Source organism: Miniopterus natalensis, chromosome 1, assembly GCF_054644295.1.
Source record: "Miniopterus natalensis isolate mMinNat1 chromosome 1, mMinNat1.hap1, whole genome shotgun sequence".
Taxonomy (NCBI): domain Eukaryota; kingdom Metazoa; phylum Chordata; class Mammalia; order Chiroptera; family Miniopteridae; genus Miniopterus; species Miniopterus natalensis.
The window spans coordinates 194,302,942-194,316,708 of NC_142081.1; the positions used below are offsets into that span (position 1 = coordinate 194,302,942).

At 47.1% G+C, this 13,767-nt stretch overlaps 1 protein-coding gene across 1 annotated transcript in view; it reads left to right on the forward strand.

Annotated features, from left to right (window-relative positions):
* PROM1 (prominin 1) overlaps positions 1 to 13,767 on the forward strand; it is a 79,971-nt gene that overhangs the window by 18,652 nt on the left and 47,552 nt on the right. The window contains exon 3 of the mRNA XM_016221946.2: positions 9,152 to 9,207. Coding sequence (XP_016077432.2) covers positions 9,152 to 9,207 — 56 coding nt within the window. The remainder of the gene's footprint in view (positions 1 to 9,151; positions 9,208 to 13,767) is intronic.

Here is a 13,767-nt window from a genome sequence, read left to right on the forward strand (position 1 = left end):
TATTGCTCAGTGGATCTCAGGCCATTTCCAAGGTGACTTTTCAGACATTGTTCTGCTTGTTTTATAAATAAGTCCTCCCACTGGAACAGGAATGGGCTCAGGATTAAGGGCTGGCCTTTACCAGCTCCTAATGTGCCTCTTTAAAAGAAAAATTATGTTCATTTTGTTCAATCTATTTTTAGTATTTCTTCCCTTCTACACCTAGAAGTCTATTTAATTTTCTTTCTTAACTTTTTGAGTTAAACATTTGGTTATCTCATTAAATTTTTTTTTTTTTTCTTTTTCCTGTATAAAGTTTGGCTTATAACTTACTGATGGACTTCTCTTCTTAGGGCATTTGTGAAGTTAAGTCCCAGAAATTTTGGTTACAGTCTGTATTTATCTCAGAAATATCAAGTGATTTCTTTTTTATTTTTCTTACTTTCGATATTATTTTGTATTGGCTTCAGGTGTACAGCATAGTGGTTAGACAATCATATACCTTACAGAGTGTTCCTCCCGATATTGCCAGTACTTGTTTTTATTTCCATTTCCTAATAAATGCATTTGTCTATAAAATTTCGTCTGAGAACAATTTGTCATCCTGTAGATTTTGAAATGTGGTGTTTTCTAATAGTTTATCATTTCAATTTTGATTTCCCCTCTTACATAGTTGGACCACCATCAACTTAGTCAATTTTGCCTCTTCGAGAAGGACTGAATGATAAAGACTAAGCGTGGGCCCTTACAGCTTGTTTATTTAGCACTTTCCAGTCTTCAGCTGTACGTCCCGCATCCCCCGGGCTCTGTCCTGAGCTGTGAGCTGTCCCCAGAGAGATCCCCAGGGAGCCTCCTCCGCGTCCCGGCTCCCCGCTTTCTGAAACTTCCCTCTGCTGCCCTGTTGGGATGCTGCTGGAGCGGTTGTCGATTACGCCTGTTTGCCTTGGGTGAGAGCCCGTGGAAAAAACCCTTCTTTCTAATCTTAACGTTTTTCCTGAACCGTTGGCCTGAGCGATGATCTCTCTGTGGCTTCTGGGGAACTTGAGAACAATGCCTCCCGTGGGAGCCAGCAGGCGCAGGACTGGCCCTGCGTCCCATGTCCCTCTGCTACCAAGCCGGCGCTGTGGGCATGGAACCAGGCCCAGGAGCTTCGTCTTCTGTCCCTGGGCTTGGTTTTCTTTTTTCTTCTTTCTTATCTGTGTTGTCTTAATTTTATACGTATCCTTGTTAGTGTAGGTAGAATAGGAATAAGAATTTAAAATCCTAAAGGCCAAATTTGTATTGAGTAGGATTGAAAAATTAATTTAAACTAGGTGAGGGGGAGGGAGAGGGCTCCCAGGGCGGCAGTCCAGGTGGAAGTCTCGTCGGCCTCGCCAGGACAGGAGGGTGACTAGTCTACAGAGAGCCGCTCGGCACAGGCTTCCGTGCAGTGATTCCGTGGGGCGCAAACCTTAGTCAACGCCGGGAGCCAAAAGGTGGTGGGACAACTGTTTATTGGTGTTTGGCATTTCTTTACCATTTATGACATCGTGTGGAGATCTATAAATCCCTGAATTGTCATTTTTAACTATTTTAAGTTGATGGTGTCACTGATTCAATAGGACACGTTTATTGATTGAGATGAGAGCTCTCTCCAAACCTGACCGGAGGTGACTGGCCTTGTGTCCCCGGGAAGAGAGGCTGCACTGCATCTGTTTTTATATCCTCTTGGAAATCCGCTGACCCAGAAACCCAGCCTAATGAGATTTGGGCAGCAGGCTTCCAAGAAGGAGACTGATGGCGACACGCCGTGCTTAGTGCAGCCAGGTCTGCGGTGGTGCGGAATGAGCGGATCCCCGCGTTGCAGGGAGCCGCACGCCTGCGGAGAGCCATTCCACATACAGCTCGTGCAACAGAAATAAATAGCGATTTCGGAAATGAGCGCTTCCCACGTACTGCATGGCACTAACTGGGAGCGGGCCAGTCTTCTTACAGACCAGTTTGCTCGCAGGTAAACCCAGATGTGCCGCGGTGAGGTGTCTATCAGATGTGCCCGCTGCTCTCGGTCAGGACTGTCCCCCCAGCTGAGGCTGCCCATCACCCGCACCATTGCAGCGGCTTCCTAACTGACACAGCCGGCGGGGCGCGGTGTACATAGCAGCCACCTAAGGGCCGTAACGGTGACGCCAGCTGGCCTCCCTGCTCTTCTGGAACCTGCCACGCGATGTCCTGCCTCAGACCCTTAGCGTCTGACTGTTCCCTGTGCTCAGACCCTTCTTCTGCGTGGCTTCTTTTTCATGTGGTTTGAGCCTTTGCTCGAATGTGATATCAGAGGAAGCGTCTCTGGCCACTCTCTAATTCAGGACCCCTGTCCCCGCTCCCTGACCTTGCTTCATTTTTCTTTGTAGCCCATATCTTGGTTTTATAGTAAATATTTCTTTGGCTTGCTTATTGGACTCTAAACGTCTCGAGGGGTGGGACTGCAGTTAGTCGTCCTGCTCAGTACCGTCCCGTAGCCTGAAGCAGTGCGATGCTCCGTGGATATCGTCGCATGCATTGGTGGAGACGCTCGGACACCGCAAGTGCTCGCGGGCCTTCTAGCTCCGAGAATCTCCAAGCTCCCCGGACCCTGGCGCCTCTGCGGGCGCCGCACCCCCTCCCGGGGCCCCGCATCCTCTCAGCGGGCGGCTGCTCCTTCACCTACAGATCCCTGCAGGCCTCCGCCCAGGCCGCCTCCCCAGCAAAGTGCACGGCCCGCCGGCCCCCTCATCGCTTTCTCTTCTCCGACTCAGCGCCCCCCCATCGCACTCCCACAGCCCCGCGACTTCCCTCTGTGGGCACCCACAGTCCTGCCCCCCTCCCCCCCTTCCCCACTGTGATTCTCGTCTGGCAAAATCCCAAATCTCTTTGCCCCGTTTTCTGGGCACTGCCTTGTCTCCTTTCTCTCTGGGAGGACTGAACGCTCCCAGAAAAGATTGCTGTTGTGCCCGCGGGACTCTTTAAAAGTGTCCCCACAGATCTCCAGACACTCCCGCTCCGGACGGTCCTGGCCTTGCAGTAAATCCGTTCCCACGTCTTGCTTCATTCATTCCCTTCTTTCTTCTACCCCGAACCCTCCCCTGCCAGCCCTGACCTCCACCTTCACGAGGGGTTGGATGGAAACCCGTGGAAGCGGACTCACCTTTCCCTGTTTTTATTTCCTGTTTCCTAGGGCTAGTCATGAGTTTAGAATTCTTTACCCCAGATACAGTTATTAATCAAAAGATAAGGTCCTTTTCAGAGTTTTTAAAAGAATTGTCAACTTTCCAGAAGGGAGTGGTTTATGCCACTACCAGTTATGTGTTGGATATTTTAAAAACAGAATCCTTTGCAAGGAACATACTTCATATTTTAATATACATTTTGGTTACTTGTGAGATTGATTGTTTCCCATCTGTTTTTTCCTTTTTGAGGCGTTTGTTTCTGAAAAATGCCTTTTGTCTGGTTATGTAGCAAAGTCTCATTCTGTTTGGTATCGGTTCTGTGACATTAGCTCTTTACACAGAAACCCTTTGCCTAATCTGTTTACTGTGAATTGGCATTAGGTTTGGTTTTAGAGAATTTGTCATTTTTGGAAGGTCATCTGGTCATCCAATTTCATACTTCCATTTTACAGATGAGAACACTAAGGCCCAGAGATGGGCAGCTTGCTCCTTAAAGACCTACAGCCAAGTAAGAGCTGGTAGGGTTAGAAGCATGAAAGGGGAGGAGGGGGGTGTGGCCTGGGAGGTTTCTCAGCACACAGCGTGGTCTCCTTTGCTGACTGAAATTAGGTCCCTGCTGCTTGGAGCATAGTAGGAGCTTTTGTTGAATAACTACACTCTTGATGACTAAGTAAACAAACTATTTAATAATTTTTTGTAATGTCATTTATTACAAACACAACAGACACACCTTTATTTATTTCCAGTTTACAAGCAGTATGTGTTAATGCAAAGTGCACAGAAACAAATAGAAAAAGGTCCATTCTCTACCCAGAAATAACCTGTGTTTACATTTTGGTCTATTGCTTTTCAGATTTTCCCCCCAGGCCAAGGTTATTTTTGGTATTGGTTTTATGCAGTTAAAAATCACTCTATGTCCCCGTATAGAATGTAAGCATAAAGGCATGGCCAGAAGAAAAACAGGTCTGTGTATGCAGATTATCTAAGACTGACTGTGCTGAGGATTTAATGATTTTTTTATTATTCTAAATGAGACTTAAAAAAAATAAATAAAAGGTTGCTCTTTTAAAAACCAGACAGAATTAAAGACTTAGAGCTATAAGAAAATCACATTTTGTCTGATGTTTAATGTACCACTGGAATAGCTGGGGTTTCCAAATTCAGCTATAATGGTGATTTCAGATTCTGCTTTAGTTTGTAAGAGTTTGATCTCTCAGCTACATCCCTATTGGGGCTTAATAAAGAAGCTGAGGTGAAGGACGTGCCAGAACTTCTTAAAACAAAGAAGAGGAGCCCGAGCCAGTTTGGCTCAGTGGTTAGGACGTTGGACTGTGGACTAAAGGGTTTGGGTTCGATTCCAGCCAAGGGCATGTACCTCGGTTGCAGGCTTGATCCCCTGGCCCCGGTCGGGGAGCATGCAGGAGGCAACCAATCAGTGTTTCTCTCTCACCTAGATGTTCCTCTCTCTCTCTGTCCTCTCCACTCTTTCTGAAAAGCAATGGAAACAGTATCCTCAGGTGAGGGTTCAAAACAAAACCAAACAAAACAAAAAACAAAGAAGATAAAACTCCTTTTTAAAAAAAAAAAAATCTTTTTTTTAATTTATTGATCAATTTTTAGATAGAGAAGAAGGGGGGAGAGAGAGAGCAAGTGTGTGTGTGAGAGAGAGAGAAAGGAACATTGATTTCTTGTTCCACTTGTTCATGCATTCATTGGGTGATTCTTGTATGTGCCCTGACGGATCGAACTCAAAACCTTGGTGTATTGGGACGACACTCTAACAACTGAGCTACCCAGCCAGAGCCAAAGATGAAACTCCCTAAGAACACTACCATGTTTGTATTTCTAGATTTTTTTTTCCAGGGAAAATATTCTGGCCTAGAGGGTTGGTATTTTTGGGGTCACATTTAGCTGTTGTGTTTAGGGCATGCACGCTTGCCACAGATGCATAAAACTGGTTAGAGATGATGAGATTTACGTGGCGGAGAGAACATTTTCTCCCTTAAGGAAAAGACAGCCTCCAGATGAGGAAACAAAACATGTTTACAGAGAATAAAGAGTCCAGGGAACTCGTACGCCAGAGGACCATTAAATGTCACACAAGAGAGATGAGTTGGAAGGGTTTAGCGAAGAGGGAAGTCAGCTGAGGACCTTAAGTTTTATTTAACTTAGAAGGATAAAGTGAGGGTTTGGTAGGTGGGTGAATAGCATTGGCAAGTCTCAGGGGGGTCATGAGCAAGTCAGGTTCTATTTGTGGGACCAGGAAAGAGATCTGGCTGATTGAAGGGATCTTGTTTGGAGGGAGATACCATTATGGCAACTGCCTATTGCTTAGTGTGTGCTGGGCCTCTTGTTCAAGGCTTTTCACATATTATTTCTTAATGATGGGTATTATTATCTTCATTTTACAGATGGGAAAATCGAGGCCCAGGGATGTTAAATAAATTGCCAAGGTCACAGCATTTAGTATCAGATCTGGAATCTGAACTTGAATCACCTGATTTAAGGTGACATTTAATTTATCATCTAAACAGGACATTTTAACAGTAAAAGGGAACACTGGTAATGATTAAGCCAGAACAACAGGTTCTGTCTGGACAATCAAGACTGTCTGGGCAAACCCTACATATATATTTGGTCACCCTGACTCAAAGCCAGGCCTTGCTTTGATTTGAATGGGAAGGATAGGGCGACGTTATAGATGGTTTTACAGATAATCAGTGGAGAAAGAAGTAAAAGGTGTTGTAAGATAATTAACCTGACAGTGCTGAATACAATGGAATGGAGTAGAAGAGACATAAGAGGCCAAAGGAACAATTACTTGGTGACTTCATTAAAAGTAGGTTAGATGTGATGAAGATCAGAATTAGGTGGTAGAGTGCTGGGGGAGTAAGACTTCCTATAAATTGTTTACAATGAAAAACTTCAAACCTACCCCAAACTGGAAAAAAATATATAGTGAATCTCTCTGTGCCAGTTGCCCAGATGAAAAAAATGATCTGATTTTGTCTTGTTTCACCCTCTTGTTACTTCTTTCTTGACGTTTTTCTTCGCTGGGACACTTAAAACAAACTCGGACACAATATCATTTCACCTTTCACCTCAGTGTGAATTTCTATGGAATATGGGCATTTCTTACCATCCACAGCATCATTACCAAGCTACCAAATTAATAGGAGTTCTAACTTTTTACTCTTAATGCTCATTATGGAGGTTAATATCCATATCTTCCCAGTTTTGTTTTGTTTTACTAATCTTTTTCTTCCCTTGAGTTAGAATCCCAGTAAAGAAGGAAGAAACCATAAAACATTGTGACTCCGTAAAACTGAGTCCAGAAGTTTTGAGCTTAATAAGCAGGACAGTCGTTTACCTGGCCAAGTGGGTGCTGGGAGCAGAGGGGGAAAGCTTACGGGGAACGTTGGCAGGCCCTCGACGGCTTCCCTTCCCCAGGTGCTCAGGGACTGCCTCCCCCCTGTTCCCCAGCAGCAGTGGGGCTTCCCCTGTGTTCTACAGGCCTCTGCCCGGTCCCTCTCATGAGCACCCAGTGGAGGCTTGCACGCAAAGGTAAACCCATTGTTCTGGGCCTTCCAGAGCCTTCCACATGGACATGTCAGCCCACAGTTGCCCTTTAAGCGCTTGTGAACATTTTTGGCGATTTCTTCTTTCCTGCTTGGCACTCTTTGGAAGTAGCTGCTCCTCAGCCTCAGCTCTCGGGTGGCCCGGGAAAAGCAATGTCCCCTGTCACCTGGATGGCTCCCCTCGCTAGTGAAGGAGAATCTTACCTCCTGATTCCTCCCTGACATCCTTAATGTTGGCGGGTGTGAGTCTCCTCATAGGAATTTCCCAGCAACACACTTTCATGATTTCCAGGCAGGGTTTTATTCACCTAACAGGGATTTGTGGTGTAAACTGAGGCTGGTTTTTTTATAGTTTTCCCCCTGAGCTGCTGCTGCTTTTTTTTAAATCCTCAGACGAGGGTATTTTTTTCTATTGCTTTTTCAGAGAGAGCGGAAGGGGCGGGGGAGAGAGAGAGAGTGAGAAGCATTGATGAGAGAGAGAAAAGCATTGATTGGTTGCCTCCCACATGAGCTCGATCTGGGCCAGGGATCAAGCCTGCAACGGAGGTACAGGCAGGAATCGAACCTGGGACCCTTCAGTCCTCAGCTCTAACCACTGAACCAAACCGGTGAAGGTTCTCTCTGAGCTTCTCAGGTTTCCTCCCCTACGTGGAATTTGACAGCTCTTTTTATCTCTTTAAAACAATGCCTGTTTACTGAGTTTTTCAAAGCATTCAACGTAGAATTTATGTAAACAATTTTTGCCTTGCATAGTCATGTTTTATCTGCTTGCGTAATCTTTACATAAATTATATAATGACATCAACAAGGGTAAAAAGCAGTCTGGAGACACAGAGCTGAGCTGGCCAAGGGAGAGGGATGGACACACAGCAGCAGGGAAGCTGATTCTGGGGCATTAACAAACCACCGGAGGAGTGTATTTTATCCAAACCAAATGCTTTTTGGGACAAAACTGGGCTTTTCCAGATCTCGAATACTTCATTAATTCTTTTCTAATGATTATTTATTGGGCAGCATCTAAATTTCTGCAGATTTCAGTCTCATTTCTTTTCAATTTTTTTCCCTTTTTAAATGACAAATACTAAAAGCTGAAATACTCTAAAAATGGCTTCGGGTCACATATCCTACACCAGACATTATAAAATCAGATTAACATTTATAGGAAGTGGAATTTTTAACTTAATAATGTTAAGAACTATATCTTCTTTATGGGTTTGTTGTTTTGTTTTGTTTTTGGTGGGGGAGGAGTAGAAAACTATGTCATTAAAAGTTCCTTTTTAAAAAAACTTTAATTTTTAAAAATTAAAAGTGAGCTCAAAGTGTACACAGAAAAAAATGTCCCCCTGCTTCTAGTCCCACTTTCTGCCCCCTGTTGGGGGGAGGTGACTGTCAATTGCTGAGCTTTCTGTCACACAAAGAACAGAGCAAGGTTCAGGCGTGTGCGTGACATCTCATGGACCTAGGACAGACCAGAAAATGTGATTCAAACCACGTTCCTTGTAAAGACCCTCCAGGCCAACTTTCCAGGGCTGTCTTAGGGGTGAAACCAAATACCACGGGAAGGCACTTTTTGCCTTCTTCCTTGCTCCCTCCCTGGATTTGCCAGTGGTCACAAGGCTGCCATGCCCGTGCCAGGTCCTGGGGGGGCTCCCCAACCCCTCCCATTCCTAGGGAGGCCCTTCGGCCCTGAGCCCTCATGAGACACGCAGTGTCAAAGACACCGAGCTCCACGAGACCCGAAGTCTCTCTTCCCTGTGCAACCCGAGCCCCTGGTTCCTCTGAAAGAATCTGAAATGATTTAAGGGCAAACTCAGCAGCAACAGACTCGATTACCTGCTGTAAAGGTAAAATAAAATCCCAGCGCAGGGGTAGGTGTGGACACGTGGCCCGGCCGGGGGAAAGCTACGGGGACCAGGCTGCTGCCAGATGTTTGCACACGAATAGCTTCCTGCACATTTCCCCGGAGCACTTTTCTGAGAGGGGTCAGTGTCCTGGCTGATTCCTGGTCAAGGCCACACACATGGGTTGCAGGCCCGATCCCTGTCCCGCAGGTCGCATGTGGAGACAACCAATCGATATGTCTCTCCCACAGCAATGTTTCTCTCTTTCTCTCTCCCCACCCCCTTCTACTCTCTCTAAAAATCTACGGAAAAATATCCTCGGGTCAGGATTAACCAAAAAAACAAAAAAAAAAGAAAGAAAGAAATGGCAATAACATTCTAAGAATACAGTAATATAGAGAGGTACAATAATTTGTGAATATATTCACAAATTATTGTACCTCTCTATATTATATATATAGAGTGTATATATATATATAAAAGTATATATATGTACTTTTATTTTCTAAATAAACATTTTGAACTTTTACTGAAAAAGTAATTTACTATTGTTTTGTGGCTTTTCCCCCAGGTATTTTAAGAAAAATAATACAAAGGAAGTTTGACCTCTCCACTGATTATGAGAAGGTAATTTTTATCGATGTGTTTGTTATTAAAATAAGCATGAGCAAATTTTGACTGACTTGAAAGTAAATCTTTAAACAACCCATTATTTAATCTGCAAATTTAGTAAGTGTTTTTGACTAAGACATTTTATGGAATATTGACGCACCTTATAAATCTCATTTGAACTACAGCAGAAATGACAAAAGGAGCGTTTAAAGAAACGTTCGCCTTTCAAGTAGTAGGTTATGTAAAAACTGAAATTTCCTTAAAGGAAATATTATGCTACTTTTTTAGCTAAGGGAGGAGAATTCCCTAAGTAAAGGTGACCTTGAACAACGTGGGGGTTGGGGCATAACCCCCATGCACCCGAAAATTCAGGTATAACTTTTGACTCCCTGAAACCTTAATTACTAATAGCTGCTGAACAAACTCAGAAACAGTCTGGAGGCTTTGCTAGAAATAAATGACAAAGATATACCCATGGATTTTAGAGTCTGCAAACTGGAACACAGCTAGACCAAACCCAGAAGTGCTGCAAAGGAGAAAGCAAAGTGCAGAGTTGAGTTGTTATAGTCAAGTCCCATTCTTGAGACCAGCCCGCCCTGCATTCGTGGCCTCTGGACTGGTCTGAGTGGTGATCTCCTAGGTGACCTGGTGGCCTGGGTACTAGATGTCAGGTGGTCTGGGTGCATGAACCTTCTCTCCTTAGCCCGTCAGGGAGTCACCAGAGGTTTGATGGATATCTAGGCATTGACACAGGGCTTGAAAGGCCAGAAGTTTAAGTTCCCAGGCTACTTACAACACAAATAGAATTGTCTCCTCGCACCACAACCTACGTCATCTCAGTCACTGAACAGCCCGACCATTCTCACCTTCCCTCTCTTCCCCGTGGCCCACATTGGCCGTGCAGATGACATACAGTCAATTGACACATATGCTGTACGTTATGTGTATTTATACTGTGTTCTTGCAGTGAGGTAAGTTAGAAAAAGTGTTATTAAGAAAATCATGAGGACAAAAAACTACATTACGGTACTTCGTGTATTTATTGGAAAACCCATGTTTGAGGGCCAACTGTAGAATTTTTTGAACATCCCTAGAAATAGGGACGGGTGCTTTGTTTCAAGAGATAGTTTGTCAGGCAGTGTCTTCCTACTTGAACAATGTGTTTCGAGCCGTCTGTGTGTACCTGCCTAGGACTGGAAGGGAGATGGAGGTGAGGAAGACAGCCCTTGGTCTCAAGAGGCTAAGATGCTGTGGGATTCTAAGATCCAGTCCGTCATTGTCGATGGCTCCATCTCAGACACTGGACAATGGAAATATAAAGAAAAGATAAGAGCCAGATGCCAGGGACTGTCTAATTCTGTAGCAGAAGAAGGAAATAGTAGATTTACACGTAACATACAGAGCAACATATAGAAAAATATAATTCATGATGACCAGAAGTTCTCCCGTGAGGAGGTGCCTTTGGGGCTTGTTGCGAAAAGAACAAGCAAGGCTGGAGTAGTTGGGGAGGTGGCTTTGCTGGCACTCCAGGCTCGGGCCACATGGGCATGAGGACAAGGTGTGAAAGAAGGAAGTTCGTGGACAGAGCGGGTGGGTGAGGAGGGGGAGGAAGGAAAGGTGAGCTGGGGCCGGATCACGGGAGGGCCTTGGGCACCTCGCCGTGGTCGGTGGACATATTTCAGAAACTATCCAAGCACCTTGCACGCCTCTACTTAATGCCAGGGTATCGCTAACTTACTCCACGGCTTCTACGATTAACTACCTGAACAGAGGGATGCATTCTTTTGATTTTGGTCTATGACGACTATAGGTTGCCAGCAAGACAAACAAACAAGTACTTGTTGCATTGAATGCTATGAAAATAAAAAATAGTGAAATCCGTTTGTCAGGTTCTCGGTCCTGCAGGGTCAGGCACCTCGCTCTCTCCTTTCCTGGTGCAAAGCTGGCTATCGAGACAGCAGTGAAAGCCCTGGAGCTGGGCCACCACCGTCCACGGCGGGACTCTTGGTGGGGCAAGTCCTTGGTTGGTTCGTATCCCATTTGGGGCTCCTGTAAAACTGCTGCTCTTCGGTTTTTTGTGTTTTTATTTTTCTCTCCACATCAGGTACCTTTGCAAACTGATAAAAAGCATCGGAGTGGGGGCAGAGTGGAGAGAGGAGACTGAACTGCCCACATGAATGAACCGAATCCTACCCTAGATGTGGATTGGGTCACAGTGGCCACAGCTTTCCAAGGAAGAGGGATGTAGTTGAGCAGAGACACCACAGAAGCGAGGGCACTTTGGGAGGCAAGCTTCTGGTTGGCTTTAGTCTGATGGAAGCTGGGTGGGTTCCCCCGGAGCAGACCCCGAGTGCGGGACTCAAGGGCACTCCGCAGCGCAGACCGTTTGTTCCACTTAACTGCCTCCCTTCTGGACGTCAGCTGAAAGTTAAAAGCAGTTCGTTATGACCCTTGGCCCCTTCTCCTCCATGACATTTTTTTTAATACTTTCTCTCTCTTGTTTCATGTATTCGTTTAATTGCCATTTAGAGCACTCCCTAGGAGCAGTGCGTGGGAGGGGTGCAGACAGGGCCAGGATGCCCTTTCCCCCGGGAGCTGGCAGCCGGGGAAGGGCGGCTGTGGGGTAAGACATGTGCAGGGGCGTTGAGCGGAGATCACACGGCAACTCGCTGGGCCATTCAGTGGGGCGTTGGGCCTGCAGCGCCCCAGCGCTGTGCTCAGGATTCAGCAACGAGCCCTGCCGAGCACAGCCGGCGTTGCAGAGCTGAATCCATCCCCGGGGCTCAGAGAGGGTGGGCGAGCCCTTTCCATATTGCCCACATGCTGGCTGACCGTAAACAAAGGGGAAAAACAGCATCGCCCACCCCCGGGCTCATGTGGGGTGTCTGCAGATAGCGTCTCGGCCTCGCGCTTGTCAAGTGGGGGCCGCTCAGTTAAACGAAAGAGCGCAGCTCCAGTGCTCAGAGAGCGCTCGGCTTGGGGCAGTTTAAGTAGATGACTTACTGTCGCTTCCCACCAGTGACCCAGATGTGGTTCCCGGGTCTAGAACCTTCACAGAGGATGGTTGTGCCGGCAAGCCCACCCCCTGCCATCTTTTCTATTCTGCGCATCCCTGTTGGCAGGCATGCGAGTGTCCTCCGGGCGACTTCCCGAGTCCCCTTCCCGGTGCTCATGGTGCATCCCCGCTCCCGCCTCCTGGCTGTGTCTTCCTCAGCCATCGTCCCTCAGCCACTGCCTCGCCCCTCCTTGACGCTCCCTGGGCGGCGCTTCTCACGACCTCACTAGTGCTACCGGCCTGGGATATCGACTTGACACTTGCTGGGCATCAGGCGACCCTTCGGGTGGGTTTGATGTTTGAAAGCCACCCTACATGCTCTGGCAGGTGAGCTTCCATATCTCCCGGCCTCCGAGCGCCCTGGAGCGCTGCCTGTAGGAAGACGCCCTCCCTCCCAAGGAAGGAGAGTGTCCTGTAGCGGCTCCGAGGCGTCTGGCGAGAAAGCGGAGAGCCCTCGGCTGGGGATCATCTGAAGCTCGGGGGGCAGAGCCGAGAACAGTGCTGACGCGCATCGATTATTACGTTTTCTCGTTGTTACCCACTGAGCATTACTCGGACAGGCTCTGGTCCAAGGGCTCCCCATGAATTAACCCGCTTCACGTGCGTTAACTAGTGCACGCAAAGCACTTAGAACCGAATGATGCACAACACAGGCTGCTCCTCACTGTTTCTCAGGTTTACATTGAAATAACTGTATAAATAGGGTCTCTGCTTGTCCCTGTCCTGTCGCTAAGGTAACCACGGCTGAGTAGCATTGTACCCGCGCCGAGACCCAACCCCAGAGACTCTGAGTAGTTGGTCCAGGGTGCCTGGTTATTGATATTTTTCAAAAGATCCCTGGGTGACGGTTGTGGCAACTAATTGGAGCAGGGAAGCACCGACTCTCAGCGGTGGAGCCAGGATGCAAACTGCTCCATCGCACATCGGTGACAGCCAGCAGGGGCAGGGAGAGGGTAGGAGGGCACCCGGCGCTGCTGAGGGCTGTTGGCTCCCCGTCAGGCATCAGACCAGGCCGCTGCGGGAGCGGGAATTAAACAGGAGCAGCCAGCTGACGGGTGCAGCTCACGGGCTCTTCTGCGCCGTCTGCAGCCCAGCGTCACCAGCCCCGGGAGCCAAGAGCCGGCTTCCAGACCTACCTACTCGTAGCATGACCGGGGCCATTTTATTTTATTTTATTTTATTATTATTATTTTTATTTTTAAATATATCTTTATTGATTTCAGAGAGAGGAAAGGAGAGGGAGAGAGAGAGAGAGAGATAGAAACATCAATGATGAGAGAGTCATTGATCGAGCCTGCAACCCGGGCATGTGCCCTGACTGGGAATCGAACCCGGGTCCCAGGTCGATGCTCAACCGCTGAACCACACCTGGCCGGGCAGGGCCATTTTAAAGACAGATTTGTGCTCTCATCCGAGTCTCCTGACACCCACTTCAGGGGAGGAGCCTGAAGTCAGTGTTTTTAACATCCACTGGGTAGTGCTCGTGGTAGTGAGCTTGGGGGGAATCCAGCCTGTGGGGC